Consider the following 16,678-nt stretch of genomic DNA (forward strand, 5'->3'; position numbering starts at 1 on the left):
CGTGGATCCTCTTGTATTTGTTTTTATCTTTATTTCTGACTTCTCTTCTTTGATCCATAAGTCTCAGTATTTCTTCTGTCATCCACCCTTGTTTTTTCTTGCTTTTAGCGCACTCAATTTTGTTTCTTAAACAGTCTTTAAGATGTCTTTAATTCTCGTCCAGTTTTCCTTAATACTTTCCCCTTTACTTGATGTTTACTTCATTTTTTGTTCTAATATACTAGTTATTTCTTGTTTTACAGAATCATTTAACATCTTTTCTCTATCAATAGTAACTGTTTGCTTATTCGTCCTTGCAACTCTTTTTAATCTCAGTCTTATTTTTCCTACTAAAATATTGTGATCTGTTGGTACATCTGCGCCTGGATATGTTTTTACTGCTAATACCTACTGAATTTTTGTATCTCTTATTTGCCGCTAAAGCAGGAAACATTACTATGATCCCAAATGGGATCATCTGACTGGAAAGGGTTAACTGTAATAATAGTATATTAAGAAATGGTAATGATGATGAATCAAAGAATAAATGAATATAATGATGTAGATAATACAATTTCAATAAATATTTTTTGTGACTTTGGCATAAAATAAATTAAATACCTTTAATACAAGTATTACTGCGTTTTTTATATGCATCAAATGCATAAAAGCATAAAAAGCATCTTTTAGTGTATATTTCAACTATTTTTTGTGTATATTTGCATGCATATTTTAGGGTCTTTTAAGTGCATATTTTTGAGCTATATTTATTATTTAGTTACCATTTATTTCTATTTGTTTGTAATTGTAATAAATGAAAAAAACTTTATTCAGTAGTAAATGTAATGAAGTATCAATTTTGCGACGATATTTACAAATTTTAAATTTAGTTGCTAGGTATAATTGAAATTTCGGTATAAATAAAATATAAATAGCATACTAGTATTTTGTGGTATCGAGGCTGTAATATGTTTGCAGCTGCGCAGCAGGTATTAGATATTATCTTTTAGATACAAGGTTACAATAATTTGAATCAGGTAACTTATTTAATCTTCCGGATAAATGAGATTTTGTAATTAGTAGATCACGGTGTCTGAAAGAGTGACAATGGAATTAAGTAAAGAACAGAAAGAATTAATTGACCAAGTCGCAAAAGAAAATGGTTTAAGTGATTATCAAGTGATCGTAAATGCGGGATCATCAAAAGGTGACAATTTTTTGGGAGTAATAAATACTATTACAGTTAAAAGTGGTGACAAAACATTGGACCTAATTTTAAAATCAGCACAAACAAGTGAAGCTCTTAGAAAAGCTGCTCCCGTTCACGAAATTTATGGGCGAGAAATATATTTGTATAATCGTGTTTTTGAGGAGTTTAAAAAATTTGAAAAAGAACATAACATTAAAGATCCATTTAACAGCAGGCCAAAAGCATATCTGTGTTCTTCAAAAAATGGTCATGAATCACTTTTAATGGAAAACCTTAAATCAAAAGGCTATAAACTTTGGAATAAGAAAAATCCAATGAATCCTGGACACATAAAGGCGGTTCTAAAAGAATATGCGAAATTCCACGCTATATCTCTGGCCATGAAAGACAAATCTCCTGAACAATTTAGTAACCTTACATCCAATATTTCTAAAGACGTTTTTGACGAAAGCGCTGCCTTTAGCAGTGATGAAACATTACAACAATTTATAACTTCTGTGGTAAATAACGGATATGAGGCACTAGCAGATGATCCAGAACTTACAGATTGTATAAAAAATCTTGAAGGTAGAATTCTTGATATTTATAGAAATGAAATCGATAAAGAAAAATATAAATTGGTTATCACACATGGAGATTGCTGGTGTAATAACTTTTTATTTAAATATGAGGTAAGTATGTTTTTACGATTCATCTTTATGACAAAAAAAAACGAAATTCTGTGTTTTCTATAAACTTTTAATATGAATGTTTTTTATTATACAACGTAAGGTTCTTTTAAGTTATTCGCGAAAAAATAGTTAAAAACATGTTTTTTGTTACATTCTCTATTACGAATATCTTAAAAAGTATTGAAATATTAAAAAAACTTTATATGGCATGTATTTTGCTTATAGATAGGTGGATTTTGTCGCAAAAGATTGATTTCATAACCACACGCTGGAACTTGTTTTGATCGATAGATTATAATGCCAATATGCTGGGTTTAAAATTCTACTCAAAGTTTTCCACTGGGATGTATTTATAACAATTTTTAAAAAAAACAATTTATAACAATTTTTAAAACAAATTATAAAAAATTGTATATGTGCTTCGAAACAATAGCCCGATCAATACACACAAGTTTGCTAAGGCCCAGAAAAGAAAATAAATCAAGGATTAGAATTTAAAAATAAGTAGATAAAAGTGTCGATTATTAATGAAAAAAAAAGGTTACAATTCAAAAGTATCTTAATTTTGCAAAAATTTAGCTACAGTTTATTTTTATGAACGAGAGAGTAATTAGCATAATTTTAACTGGTAGCTCCGACCACTCCATGGGCGTGCTCAAGATTAATTGAAAATTTACTTTGAATAATTGTAAAAAATAAATGAATTATTTCAGTGTTATAAAGTGTTATGTGTATGTAAACAAAAGTGACCTCTTTTATCACACACTATATTAGAACTGACTGGCCTACATTAAAAAGGGTTTTAAAAAATTCACATTTTTTTTTATTTTTAAAAATTACAAAAGAGAAAAAGAGTTTTTAAAACCGTCTAAAGTATGTTAAATAGATGAATAAAAATATTAATATAAAACTTACAGCTACTTGTTACAAATCCAAATCAGATTCAGAAGATGAACTTTCAGAACCAAGATTTATAATAACTCATTTTATCAGTAATATTGTCCAGCTTCCACATTTTTTCCTCTTCTTTAATAGTGTGATTTACTGCCTTTTCCCAGTTTTCAGGTTTTACATTATTTACGGCCTCCAAAAACAACTGTTTAACATCATGAATTTTAAAAGTGGTATTTTTTCTTAAAACTTCACTCTTTATTTGTGCCCATACCAGTTCAATCGGGTTTAATTCACAATGATATGGTGGGGATCTAAGTACTGTCATTCCACGATTTTTGGCAATTTCATCAATTTCTTATTTTTTAAATTTTTCTTTATGAAGGGCACACAACGAATAAAGTTCCTTTCTTATAGATCCGGGATGGTACGTAATATTTTTTGAACTCAGCCAATTCTGCAAGTCTTTTTTTAACCACTTGGTTGTGGGCAGTCCTTCTATAAGTCTGGAGTGATAACTTGCATTATCCATTACTATTACACAGTTCTTAGGAAGAAGATCTATCATTTGTTCGAACCATTCTTGAAAGACATCAGTATGTACGCTGATGTCTTTCAAGAATATCTTCATGGTAGTCACCGGTACGAGTTGATTCAAAAGTTAATAAACCACCTTCAACAAAACCGTCTGAACTGCCAATGTGTACTATTATCAGCCTGCGTCCCTTTCCTGATGGTGGGTTTAAACCAGTAGATAAGTTATTTACAAAAGCGTGCCTTTGACTTGTAACAGTTTCATCCTGCCAAAATTTATTTGGTGTATGACCCTCGTTGATCCATGTTTCATCAAGATAAAATATTTTTCTTTTTTGGTTTCTCATTTCCTTTATGGTTCTTAGAAAATGTCTTCTCCATATGACAATATCGCTTCTTTCTAATAAAATAGACTTTCTGGGATTCTTTCTCCAGCGGAAGCCTATTTCTTTTAAAAGTTTCCATAACGTACTTCGACTCATTTCGAAGAACCTACTTTTAGTGAACTGTTAAGAATTTTGAATACGCCACTTGGACTTTCCTATATACAAAATGGAAAAACCCACTATCACATTTTTTGTGGAATAAGTTTAGAAGGTAATTATCTAGTCAATTACTGTCGTAGATTCCTGGAATTAAAGAATTAAATGTTTGATTGTTGAAACCCTTACTTCGTGGAATGCACTCATTTCAGATAAAATAAAACGTTTTATTTTATCTAAAGAATTAAACTTTATTTTGCAAATAGATAAAATAAAACGTTTTATTTTATCTAAAGAATTAAACTTTATTTTGCAAATAGGTAGGTACTTATTAAACTTTTATTGGTTATATTATATAACCAATAAAATAAACATCTTACATTTCTTGCAAATTCATTAGTACCTGTTAACCTCCATCACTCCGACACTGGCAACCTTATTTAGGGATTAGTAACCCTCACAACTATTGTATTCTATTCTGCTCCAACCTTTATACCTGGTGGTCATACTCAATTTAAAATTGTTTTCCTATATACTTCTGTATACTTGTTGACAAATATCTGTTTTTCATTGAGTCACCCGTATCAACAGTTTGGGGATTTGCATACATAATTTATTGTTTTATTACTCTCTCATACATAAAAATACACTATAAATGTGTTGACATTTCATATATTAGGCTGTATTTCTTAAAATAATGAAAGCAATTTGTTTAAAAAATTATTTACCTTAAAATTTTGTAAAAACAAAAATTTTTATAGCTTCAGTAGTTTTCAAATATAGCCATTTTTAAATTCTAGCTAGTTGCGCGCACACATAAAACAAGTAATATAAAATTATTTAATTATTAAGTCTCAATAATATAAGAAAAACCTTAAATGATATGTGAATTATTAATTATTATTATTGGTTTAAATACATAAAAACATTAAAATATAAATAATAAATCAAATAATATCATCATATCATTAGTCTTAGCATAATCTACCGATTATGGTGTAGCCTCCCATATTCATTCTTCATATCTGCCCACGGTTGTCTAAAATTCGCTTTTCTGTTCCATGTCGTACCGGCTTGTTTCCTTATGTCATAGTCTCATCTTAAATTTGGACGTCTTCTTTGTCTCTTGACACCTGCGCCTCTTGGATACCACAGTGTAATTCTAGTGGACCACATATTGTCAATTCTTCTCGCTAAATATCCCACCCACTGCCATTTTAAAGATTTAATTCTATGGATTAGATCAACAATCTTGGTTTTCTGTCTGATCCATTCTATTCTTTTTTAATATCTGTTATCTCTTTCTTTAGTCTCCAAGTTTCGCAGCCGTATGTCATGATTGGTAGCATACACTGATCGAATGCTTTTTTCTTCAGTTGGATTGGCATCTTTGATTTGAATCTAACTGCATTTCTACCAAAATATGTCCAAGCTAGTTTTATTCTTCTGTTGTTTTTTGGAAGGAAGGAGCCAGATTTACGTATTAATAGTCTCAACTATATATACTCGTCTACTGTCTCAAGTGCAGTTTGTTTATTATTACATCTTGGACATCCACTAGCTCGTTGTACATGGTTTTTGTCTTTGTTAAGTTAATTTTTAGGCAAACTTTATTGCTAGCTGCATTTAGATCGCTTATAAGTTCTTGTAGTTCTCCAGGGATATTAGCAATCAGAAGGATGTCGTCTGCAAATCTTAGATGACTGAGGTATTCTACATCAATGGATATTCCTTTGTTCTGCCAGTTTATTTTGCTGAATATATTTTCTATAGTTACAGTGAAGATCTTTGGTGATATTGCGTCTCCTTGTCGGACGCCTCTGGTAGTGGAAAATTCTAGAGTGTTTTCATAAAGTTTTACCTTAGCTTTTGCTTGTCTGTATATATTTGCTTAGTGTTTTAAAGTTTCTATGAATGGTTTGTCAATGCCTTGGTTGGTCAAAGCTTTTATTACTGCCTTAGAATATATAGAATCAAAAGCCTCCTCGAATTCTATGAATGTTAATGCTAGCGTTATTTCTTATTCTTTAGCTCTACGCATTAGTTCTCGAAGTATATGAATATGATTTATGGTACTGAATCCACTTCTGAAGCCAGCTTGTTCTCTTGGCTATGCATCATCTAATGCGTTTGTTAATCTGTTGTTGATGATCTTTGTAAATATCTTTTATACAATTGGTAGTAGACTTATAGGTCTGTAGTTTTTGATGTCCTCTTTGCTACCTTTCTTATGAATGAGAATTATGTTTGCTGTATTCGAGTGGTTTGGTTTACATCTCGATATTAGGCAGTTTGTAAATATGCTTGCTAAGATTTTCCAGGTTTTATTGCCAGCGTACTTAAGCAGGGACACTGTTATACCATCTATTTCAGCTGCTTTACCGCTTTGAATATTTTTGCAATTGTCGATTCTACTTCTTCCGGATGGACTTCTGGTACATATTCTTGGTTACTGATTACTTCTTCAAGTGTGCCAGGGGCTTTGTATAGTTCACTGTAGAATTTAGTCACGAGTTGTATTATTTCATTTCTGTCTTTAATTCTGGTATTTTCGTTTGGTAGAGCAACGATTTGCTTCTTCCCAATGATTATTGCTCTTTCTTGTTTACTTATAGTTTTTCCTGTTTTCGATTTCATTTTCTAACAGTCTTTCATCGTATTTTCTTAAGTCTTTCTTAATACTTTTCCTTATTGTCTTACAAAGTTCTGTGTATTGTATTCTCTGTATGTTGCTGCTTACTTTCATTTACCTTCTTTGTTTTAGCATTATTTTAGTTTTATCAGACAGTTAGCTATGTTAATTTTGTTGTTAAGGGCCTCCGATTTCTTTGGCACTATCAATTGATTTCCATTAATTGAGAGCTGACGATTTGCTCATGTATTCTTTCATTAATTGTCCTTTGGTAGTAATCTAAGTTTTCTTTTAGATTGTTAATATTTATACCGGTTACTCTTGGTTTTGTGATTAATTTTATTCTTTCTAGTTTTAGATCCAAAACCAATTTTTGCTCTGATTAATCTATGGTCGCTGCCTGTTTAAAATTTATTTATTACATTGACATCTTTTATTGTAGCAATTTTGTTGGTTAAAATGAAGTCAGTTTCGTTCTTAGTGATTCCATTTAGTGCTACCCAAGTCCATTATCTGTTTAATTTTTTCTCAAAGAATGTATTTGCAATTAGCATATTTTGGTAGTGTGCAAACTGAACTAGTCTTCCTCCCCTCTCATTTCTATCACCGACTCCATACTTTCCCACGACTTGTTTCTTGTCGTTTCTCTTTCTCACTTTGGCATTAAAGTCACCAATTAAATACTTGAAAAGACTTTTATTGTTTATTAAACTTATACAGAAGTAAAAAACTTTGGTTTTGTACCGTTCGCGTCATAAAAAACTGGTACAATTCTTATAACTGAAATCGTATTTTTCAAGTTGTGTAAGTTGATCTTGTCACATGTGTCATTCTAATTTATAGGGCAACGTTGCCAGTTCAACGAAAATATTAGATTAAACCAGCTAAAAGCAGGGCTGTGTGACAGTCTACAAGTTTTTATTATACTAAAAACTAAAACATTATCGAGTATTCTCGATCAGTCAGTCACACGTATTTAAACATGCATCCTAAAAAATTCTAGTATTAATTTTGTAATTTTTCGTCATCTCAATTAAGTACCCAAACATTGATTCGTGTTTTATTATAATTTATGAAAATATTTCAACTCAAAAGTAATGGTAAATGTAATGGATTTTGACAAGAGTCATACCGATACAGTACACAAGTTTACCTGTTAGGTATGTATTTTTATTAAATTAAGATCGATCTATCTACATAAACCTAACCACAAATAAATTGGAATCTTACACGTTGTTTAAAACAATCTAAAAGTAATTAACAATTTACGGCGGTGTCACTAAACTTGTTTGAAAAATAGAAATACTAAGATTTGCCATCCGAAATTTGTTAATAAAAACATTTTATTTGATATATTGTCATCTAACCAATATCCAAAAAAAACTGCTTAACAAATTGTTATTCTCGAATCCTATTGTAAACAATTATGCAAATCACAATGTTACTCTAGTTGATACTCCTGCGAGATATGGTAAAATACCTTTTATACAAAATCTATCTAGATCACTTATTAGTTTATTTGGTGAATTTAATATAAAAATATCTACTTATAACCAAAAAATGCTTAACTTGTTTTACACCCGATTAAAAGATCCTACTCCTACCTTACAACGTTCTAACGTAATATATGATATCCCATGTGAATGTGGCTTAGTTTATATTGGTGAGACTGGCCAAAGATTAAGGAAAAGATTGGTCCTTCATAAAAGTGATTGCAAAGTCAAACTACAATCTGCAAATCGTAGTATTCACGTTAATAGCAAAGCCCACAGAGTCCTCTATAATGACACATTCATCTTAGATGCATCTAATAGAGATTTTCAACGAAAAATCCTTGAGATGTGTTACATTTATAATGCGAAAAATGCCATCAATCACAAGAAGGATGTAAATAATTTAAGTTCTATCTACACCTTCCTGCTTAAACATAATATTTCAGGAATTAAAAAACTGTCGCCCAGATATATGAGTGATATAGGTTAGATTTTTTAACTATTTCTCTCCAATTTTAATTATTTTATTTACTTATATTGTGTTTTTGTCATTCTGTAGTTCTAATGTTACTTAAGTATTTGTTGTTAACATTTTAGATAATATTCGTCATTTTTACATTTCAAATTACCCCGCTATTTCAAACAAGTTTAGTGACACCGCCGTAAATTGTTAATTACTCTTAGATTGTTTTAAACAACGTGTAAGATTCCAATTTATTTGTGGTTAGGTTTATGTAAATAGATCGATCTTAATTTAATAAAAATACATTGTAAACGATGGATACTTCTCATCATGTATCTAAAAATATGTTAAGTATATACACAGATAACACTTTCCTTGTTTTCCACCCGTCACTGAGTTTTTTGCTAAAATTGTTTTATTATTTTTATACTTATAATCAAGTAACTTTTATTCGAGACATTTGAAAAAATATACGATTTATCCTTATACTCTAGTAAAATTATAGAAACGGTTAAATATCTTGAAAAATACTCTTCCAAATGAAAAACTAAAAAACAAGTGTTCAATATTTTTCAAAAATCTATCGAATGACAACAAATTTGTTTACTTTTTCACGTGAAATCTTATTCTGCAATAAAAATGTCCTAAAATGATAAAATTGTCCTTTCACCCACTTTGTTTACTTTTTCATGTGAAGTCTTATTCTGCAATAAAAATGTCCTAAAATGATTTTAAAATTGTCCTTTCACCCACTTCCATGGGGAGAAAGTGTGGGGTAGTGTTTAGTGCTATTCGATAGATTTTTGAAAAATATCAAAAACGTATTTTTAGTTTTTCATTTGAAAGTGTATTTCTCGTGATATTAGACTGTTTATATAATTTTCCTAGGGTATCACGATAAATCGTTTGTCCAATTTAAAAGCTACTTATTTTTGTATAAGGAATTCAAAGGTGCGATTAAAAATGGGGATTGGCATTTAAAATTTGAAATTTGCCCCACTCCCCGCTCTATGGGGTGTAGTTGGGGGGGCGTGTTTGGTGGTATTCGATAGATTTTTGTAAAATATTATAAAACACATGTTTTTTAATTTTCTAATCCGATGTTTACTTCGCGAAATATTCGACCGTCCCGCTTCTTTTCATAAACCATGTATATTCATTGCATTTGCCTTAAATAGAACAAAACCCAACATTCTTACTGAACATAAAATAAAATATTATTAATGTTAATTAATATGTTAATTAATTAATATAAATTAATGAAATTAAAAAATTTACTTTTAAAGTGATTGAAATTAAATTTTAAAGCCACAGTTTGAGGTCCACCGATCATCTTTTAATTATTTATCGGTCTTCATATATGGTTTTACTGGAACTATACAGGTTATGATAGAAGAGAAACGGTAAAACCAATTACATAGATACTTGTATAAAGCGAAGAGTTCACCAGGGCTGCATTTTGTGCGTCGCTTTTGACACGTTATTTTGTATACTTATTATAATTTCCAAATTTATATGTTTTAGGATTCTGAAAATATTGAAAAACCTTCGAGTCTTCACATAATTGACTGGCAAATATCTTCAGTCTCGTCACCAGCGAATGATGTAACTTCCTTCTTCCTAGCTAACAGCCCCAAGGAAGTGTTGAATGACTACAAAACATATATGAAATTATACCACGATGCTCTCTCTACACAGCTCCTCAATTTTGGTTGTGATCCACAAAATCTTTTTCCATATTCAATGTTCGAAGAACATTTAACAACTCTATTTGCATTAGGTGCTTATAGGTGTTTCATGTACGTTAAAATTATGGTTTCTGAATCCGACGAAGCTCCAGATCTGGCAAAAATTTCTGAAAAAGATGGAGATATGATAAATAGCATGAATTTCCGTGTTAAAAACATGGCTGAATATAAAAGGAGAATAAAAGATGTTCTTCTATTTATTAAAGATAATAACTATCAATAAATAAAGTTTGTTATTTTAAAATTAATTCGTTATTGACAATATATCTTTGTTATTTTACTAGACGATTTATTTCCTTTATTTCCCGATTATTTTAAGAGTAATACTTAGCTGATGATGTAAACTAATATAATTGAAGAATTTGACTAATAATAAAGAAAACTAAATAATCAAAAAAATAAATTAATCACATTAAGAAACTGTAGAAACTGTTCCTAATTTTACATCTTAGAAGCAGACAGAACTTTAAAGATGCACAGTAGGCATTCAAGGTATATTTTCGGAGGCCTAAAAGAGTGTTTAGAGTTTATTTATTTAAGTACATAACAAATACTGTTTATACCAAGTCAAGAAAAAATACATAGTATATCGAACAGGAATGTTAAAAGTAACTTAAAATATATTACAAAGAAGAACAAATATTAAACAGAAAAAGATTTATGGCAAAGTTACGGTAAGCAGTTCAGTGGATGTTCTGCAATGAATTATCTTCTTAGCAGTAAAAGCAATGTTTCAGAAGATATTTTTTTATAACTTTTTAGAAACTTTTACAACTTAAAATGCAGCAAATACAGCTGTTTAATATTTTTTGGTAAAATATTGTAATAGTACAGCGATTTGTTCGTAGGTAGTGACAGTTTCGCGTATTGTAAACGTGGACATCAGACTGCTTTATTAAATGGGCCCGTTTTCTGTGAATTTCAGTTAGAACTGGAAATATCAACAGACTAGGCAACGGCGTAATTTTGAGTTTGATAAAGAAAGGTAGGCAGTGTTCTAGATAACTAAACCCTGCTAAACTCCTGATAGCTTTCTTTTGCATCCTAAAAATTTGAAGTGTATTTGTTGAATTGCCCCATATGATTAAACCACAAGTGAGAGAGGAATAAAGAAAAATATGTCGTTTTTAAAGTTGACAACCCTTGCTAGTTGGCGAATAACAAATAATAAACTTGATAGCTTTTTCTTTAGTTGTGAGATATAAGCCGACCAGTTCAGTCGATTCTCTATGGTTATTCCCAATAGATTAACAGTCTGTTATCTGAATCATTGTCTGAATTACTTGCAAATATAACCAAATTTTACGTTTTAGTTTTTTTTTGTAGCAAACCGTGTGCTAGATTTGGTAGAAACTTCCTCATGAGACATTTTTAAATCATTATTATTTTTTCCTGCTATAACGTATGTCGCACCATTTGCGAATTGTATGGATTTGTACGGCGATATGAATTTAGGCAAATTGTTGACATAAATAATAACCAAAAGAGATCCTAAGACCGAACTTTGTGGGAATCTATGTTTTACAGATAGAAAATCGGAGACATGACCTTTAGACACTACCGTCTGGTGTCTACCAAATAGATAAGAAGTTATAGAAGCTTAAGAAGGATACCTCTGATTCCATAGTAATTTAATTTGTGGAGCAAAATGTCGTGTGAAACGCAGTCAAAAACCTTCGATAAGTCGCAAAGAGAAATTGCTATGCGATTGCCATGCTTAAGCCCCTTAATCACCTCGCTCATAACATTTAATACAGCGTTCGTCGTAGAACTAGCACTCCTGAATTCATATTGTGAGTTGTTAAAGTAATTATTTGACTTAAAATAGGAATAAAATTGCTGTTTAATAGCCTTTTCAATTACTTTCTCAAAAGTAAAAACAATACTTATGGGTCTGTAATTGTCAGTTTTTGAGGAATCACCTATTTTGTAGATAGGTAGTACTTTTAAGTATTTTAGTATTTCTGGAAATACTGCAGTTGATAGAATTAAATTAATAAGATAAGTGAAAGGTGTTAAAACTATTTGGTATTTTTTTTAAATATTGCTATTAATTTTGTGAACTTCCCTACAATTAGAATTTCTAAGAGACTTTATTATTTGAGAGACCTCTTATTCTACAACGGGACGAACAAAAGGGACTTACTCGCTAATTTCTATAATCAAAAGCGCTTCGACATTAATAGTGGGAAGAGATATAAATATTCTCTGCATTTGTAGTAAAAAATTGATTTATTTCATCTGGAGGTAGATCAGGTTGTACCGAACAGAGGCCCAAACCTTACTATGGCAAAGAGAAGACAGGAAAAAGGAGCAAAAGGAATGGAACAACACGAAGGATGTGGCACAGTAGATGAAAATGCTGATCCCGAACATAAGAGATTGGTTAAACGAAGAACGAATCCTGCACTAAGGTCAGGATGTTTTTTGAAGATTCCAGACCCCCCCACTCGTCTATTAAGACGAAAAAAAAAGGTTGTACCGAACTCGATCTTGAGTTGTTTCTTTCAAAATTTACTATTTTTTGGCAGTCTCTAGGTTTATTATAAAAATTAGTACCTAATAAAATCACAATAAGCTCTTTAGCAATTTGTAATTGCCGACTAGATCTGTAAGCCCTTAATTTATTCTTAAACCATTGCATGAGTGTTTATTCAGCAGTTTGACGTACTCTTTTTAGTGGAAAATGCTTTAATATTAAGTTGTTATAAGTTTCGGTGAAGATGAAGACATCTTTAAATCACTAAATTGGGAAACGAAGGGACTGTCGATAAACGGAAAGTATTTAAACCATCTAAGATATGCAGATGACGTAGTACTAATAGCCGACAGCTGAAAAGAACTGAAGACGATGATTGATGAGCTTCATACGGAATCCATAAAAAAAGGACTGAATATGAATCTGAGTAAAACTAAGCTAATGTCGAATAAAGATGATCAACCGACGATAACCATCCAAGGAACAAAAGTGGAACATGTAGAAGAATACATATATCTGGGTCAGAATATCAAGGTAAACAAAGAAAACCAAACTACCGAAATAAGCAGACGAGTAAGAATGGCATTTGGAAAACTCTCATACACACTGAAAGACAAAAAGATACCCCAAAACCTTCGAACCAAAGTGTTCGATTCTTGTATCCTTCCCGTTCTCACTTACGGAGCTCAAACCTGGACATTCACAAAAAAGAACATGGACAAGATTCGAAAAACTCAGCGAGCCATGGAACGACAGATGCTTGGTATCTCACTAATAGATCGGCAAACGAACGAAGCAATCCGGAACAAAACAAAAATAAAGGACGCCGCGAAACAAGCAGCTAAATTAAAATGGAAATGGGCTGGACACAACAAACGTCTCGAAGATGGTAGATGGAACAAAGAAGTCGGAAACTGGCGACCGTACGATGCGAAGAGACCAAGAGGAAGACCTCAAATGCGCTGAAGCGACGATATCAAAAGAGTCGCAGGACCAATGTGGAAACGCCTAGCACATAACAGGGATGAATGGCGAGAAATGGGAGAGGCCTGTCAGAAAGACTGTCAAAAAATCAGTATCATTATTAATGTTAAAGAAAAAGTCCATCTTTGTTCTAGCTAGCGCATGTTTCAGCTTCTGCAAGCTAGAAGAAGTAATAAACCGTTAAAATCTTTGATTAGTGTCAACAACTTTATGCTAAGTGTCAATAAATAAAAATTACATCAAATGGTCAGAAAAACAATGTTTAAATACGCCCACTCTGTAGATATTTTCAGAAAAATTTGTCATAATGTTGTGGATTCAACTATGTAATGGACTGGGATGTGATTCTAGTATAATCGTTTATAGTTACTTTTAGACAAAAAGATGTTAATAGTTTTTGAATATCAAAAGAAGGATCAGATTTAATTTTAAAATTTCTAATAAAATTACCAAGTATGTTCCGTTTGTCTGTTTTACTAAACAAGCACGTTATAAAATTCTCAAAAATTTACCAAAAAATTGGTTTTTATTGAAGGTACATAAATTGCACGAAACTCTGAACTTTGCTCTACATTATATTTATTTAGATTAAGAGAAAAATACATAAGATGTTCTTTTACATAAATTGATACTCCACTGGCGATGCATAACAGATTATAGCAAGCGAAACTGGTCGTCTAAGGTATAATAAATTGATGGAAATCTATTATTCATGTCTTTTACCTAAATAATTATTAAGTTGTGCAACATTACAACAGTCGGTACATTACAATATTATTAATATTATAATTATTGCCGATTAACAACTTTGTATTAACCAATAATTTTATCTAATATATTTTTTATCTTTAAAACAATTACCCTTGAGATAAACGAGGTATTACGGCATCTTGGTGCTGTCGTGATTGAAAAATTTCAACTAATGATACTAATCTATAAAAGTTGTAAGTGTCACATCTGTGTTTAGTAAATCATTGCGTAAAGAATAAGCAACCACTGTAACTTAATTAAAAAATAAAAGGTGCATCAGCGTATGTCAACTGTACGTGTATGGACAAGCGGCCCGGAAGTATTAGTAACACAAATTCTTCAATAAAATTCATTACATTGTTACAATTTTTCGTTATGTACCTCTATACAGATGAATTTATTATAATACTAACATTTTCCTCATTTCATAATGCTCCTTTTCCACACGTACAATGCCTTTTCCAACTCCGGACAATATGACAACATCAAAATTAAACTGCTTACAACGGTTTTATGAGGAAATGTCCAATATTATTATTAAACTTAATTTAATAGGATTAATATAATTGTATCAGCATTATATTTATCCAAGTATTTTATTTTATAGTTATATTTATAGTTTCATACTATTTCAAATCGATATACAATAAAGATTTAGTGTTACTGTTTTTTCGAATAATAATAACGAGGATTTATTAAATTGGAACAAGTCGACTAAACTGATCCGTTAAGAACTAGGTTTGTCGGTGTTATAAACAGCAAAATTAATTTTTCAGATAGCGTCTTCAAAAAAAGTTTTAAGGTAAGCATTTAAGCATAGTCTTACTTAGAGTCCATACTTCCTCTGCATTCAGTAGCCCTGGAAAGATATAGCAATATTTGATTTAAATGCGAACGTCAATACTAAGATCGTGTTTGCAAAGTAGAAAGGTAACTTGGGCTCGTTCTATATTGCTTTCAACGGTTCAATCTTACTTCTATCCTTTCAAATATAAAAAAGATATCCAGCACAGTTTTTTATAAAATCTTGCCCAAGTACTTTCGCTTTTAGAGCATCTTCAAGGATATTTCGTCAAAAATGTTGCCTATCCACCACGTAAATGAAGGTTATATACCTACAGTAAATACATTTACACAAAAACTAACACTAGACAAATGACAAACAGTTTAAAAACACGCATTCGCCGTTACAAATTTATTTGGGAGTCAATCTGCACAATCATTACATATGTAATTCTATAGGTAAGACATAGCAGAAAGAGAAACAGAAATAATAACAACTTACTAACAATGAAGGATTGAATCTATATTTTGATGAAAATGTATATTTTTATTTTTAAATATGTATGAAAGGAGTTGAATGCAAAATTTTTTTACACGTACTCTGCAGTAAAATTCATTGTTTACTTTGTTATTAATATAATAATACAATACAAATTAAACTGCAATATTCATAAGTATTTAAAAATGACAATAATATACATAAAAAAATACACTACAATACAGTGCAAAATAATTCCATATAATAATACAATACAAATTAAAATGCAATATCCATAAGTATTTAAAAATGGCAATATTAATATTAATAATAGTAATAATATTAATAAAAAAGTCCTCCCTGACTGGGAACCGAACCCCGATCTCCCGCGTGAGGCGGGGATACTGACTACTATACTACCGAGGACATGACACAAATGTATTTCCAAATTGACAGTTCTGTTCTAGTTCAGAACTAGAAGTGACTAGTGAGTGTAGTAGTGTCTGGGGGCTCGGGAGACTGAGACCTCGGAAGCCCTGAAGAAGACATCAGAGAGAATGTCGAAAGCTCGGCAAAATGGATATCGACGCGGTTCAACCCGGAAGACTGGTGAGTTTAATATTAATTTTTATAATAATATTAATCTTAGCTCCAAGTTTAATATATATATATATATATATATATATATATATATATATATATATATATATATATATATATATATATATATATATATATATATATATATATATATATTATAATCCACGGAATTAAATCATTAAAATGGCAGTGGGTGGTACATTTAGCGAGAAGAACTGACAATAGATGATTAACTACATTTCACGATATTGTGATGTTAAATAGCAGCAGACTATTTCGAACTTGTACGGAAATGAGAGTGAAATGGCAAAACGAATAGTTCCTTAATGGTCAACAATAAATATAAATGAAATTTAGCAGGCACACATATCTACATTTTTTTTATTTGTCCCAAATTCAAAAAATAATTTTTTTTTATATAATGTTACAGTTGATGTATTTCCTATTTTATTGAATTAAAAATTTACATCGCCACAAATAAAGAAAGAAGCATTTCTTTAC

General features: G+C 30.7%; 2 protein-coding genes across 2 annotated transcripts in view; both read left to right on the plus strand.

Moving 5' to 3' along the window:
* Positions 1-16,678, plus strand: part of LOC140435099 (tachykinin-like peptides receptor 86C) — a 951,389-nt gene that overhangs the window by 422,721 nt on the left and 511,990 nt on the right. The gene's annotated exons all lie outside the window — the stretch shown is intronic.
* On the plus strand, positions 1,034-10,388 carry LOC140435094 (uncharacterized). Its single transcript, XM_072523798.1, has 2 exons — positions 1,034-1,860; positions 9,880-10,388. The coding sequence occupies exons 1-2, from the start codon at positions 1,087-1,089 to the stop codon at positions 10,324-10,326; spliced, it is 1,221 nt and encodes a 406-aa protein (XP_072379899.1). The 5' UTR covers positions 1,034-1,086; the 3' UTR covers positions 10,327-10,388.

Source organism: Diabrotica undecimpunctata, chromosome 2 (assembly GCF_040954645.1).
Source record: "Diabrotica undecimpunctata isolate CICGRU chromosome 2, icDiaUnde3, whole genome shotgun sequence".
Taxonomy (NCBI): domain Eukaryota; kingdom Metazoa; phylum Arthropoda; class Insecta; order Coleoptera; family Chrysomelidae; genus Diabrotica; species Diabrotica undecimpunctata.

Bases quoted from the DNA above. Each gene is read 5' to 3' on its own strand.
- LOC140435094 (XM_072523798.1), top strand. From the start codon at position 1,087: ATGGAATTAAGTAAAGAACAGAAAGAATTAATTGACCAAGTCGCAAAA. The intron at 1,861-9,879 runs GTAAGTATGTTT...TATATGTTTTAG, and splicing joins ACTTTTTATTTAAATATGAG to GATTCTGAAAATATTGAAAA.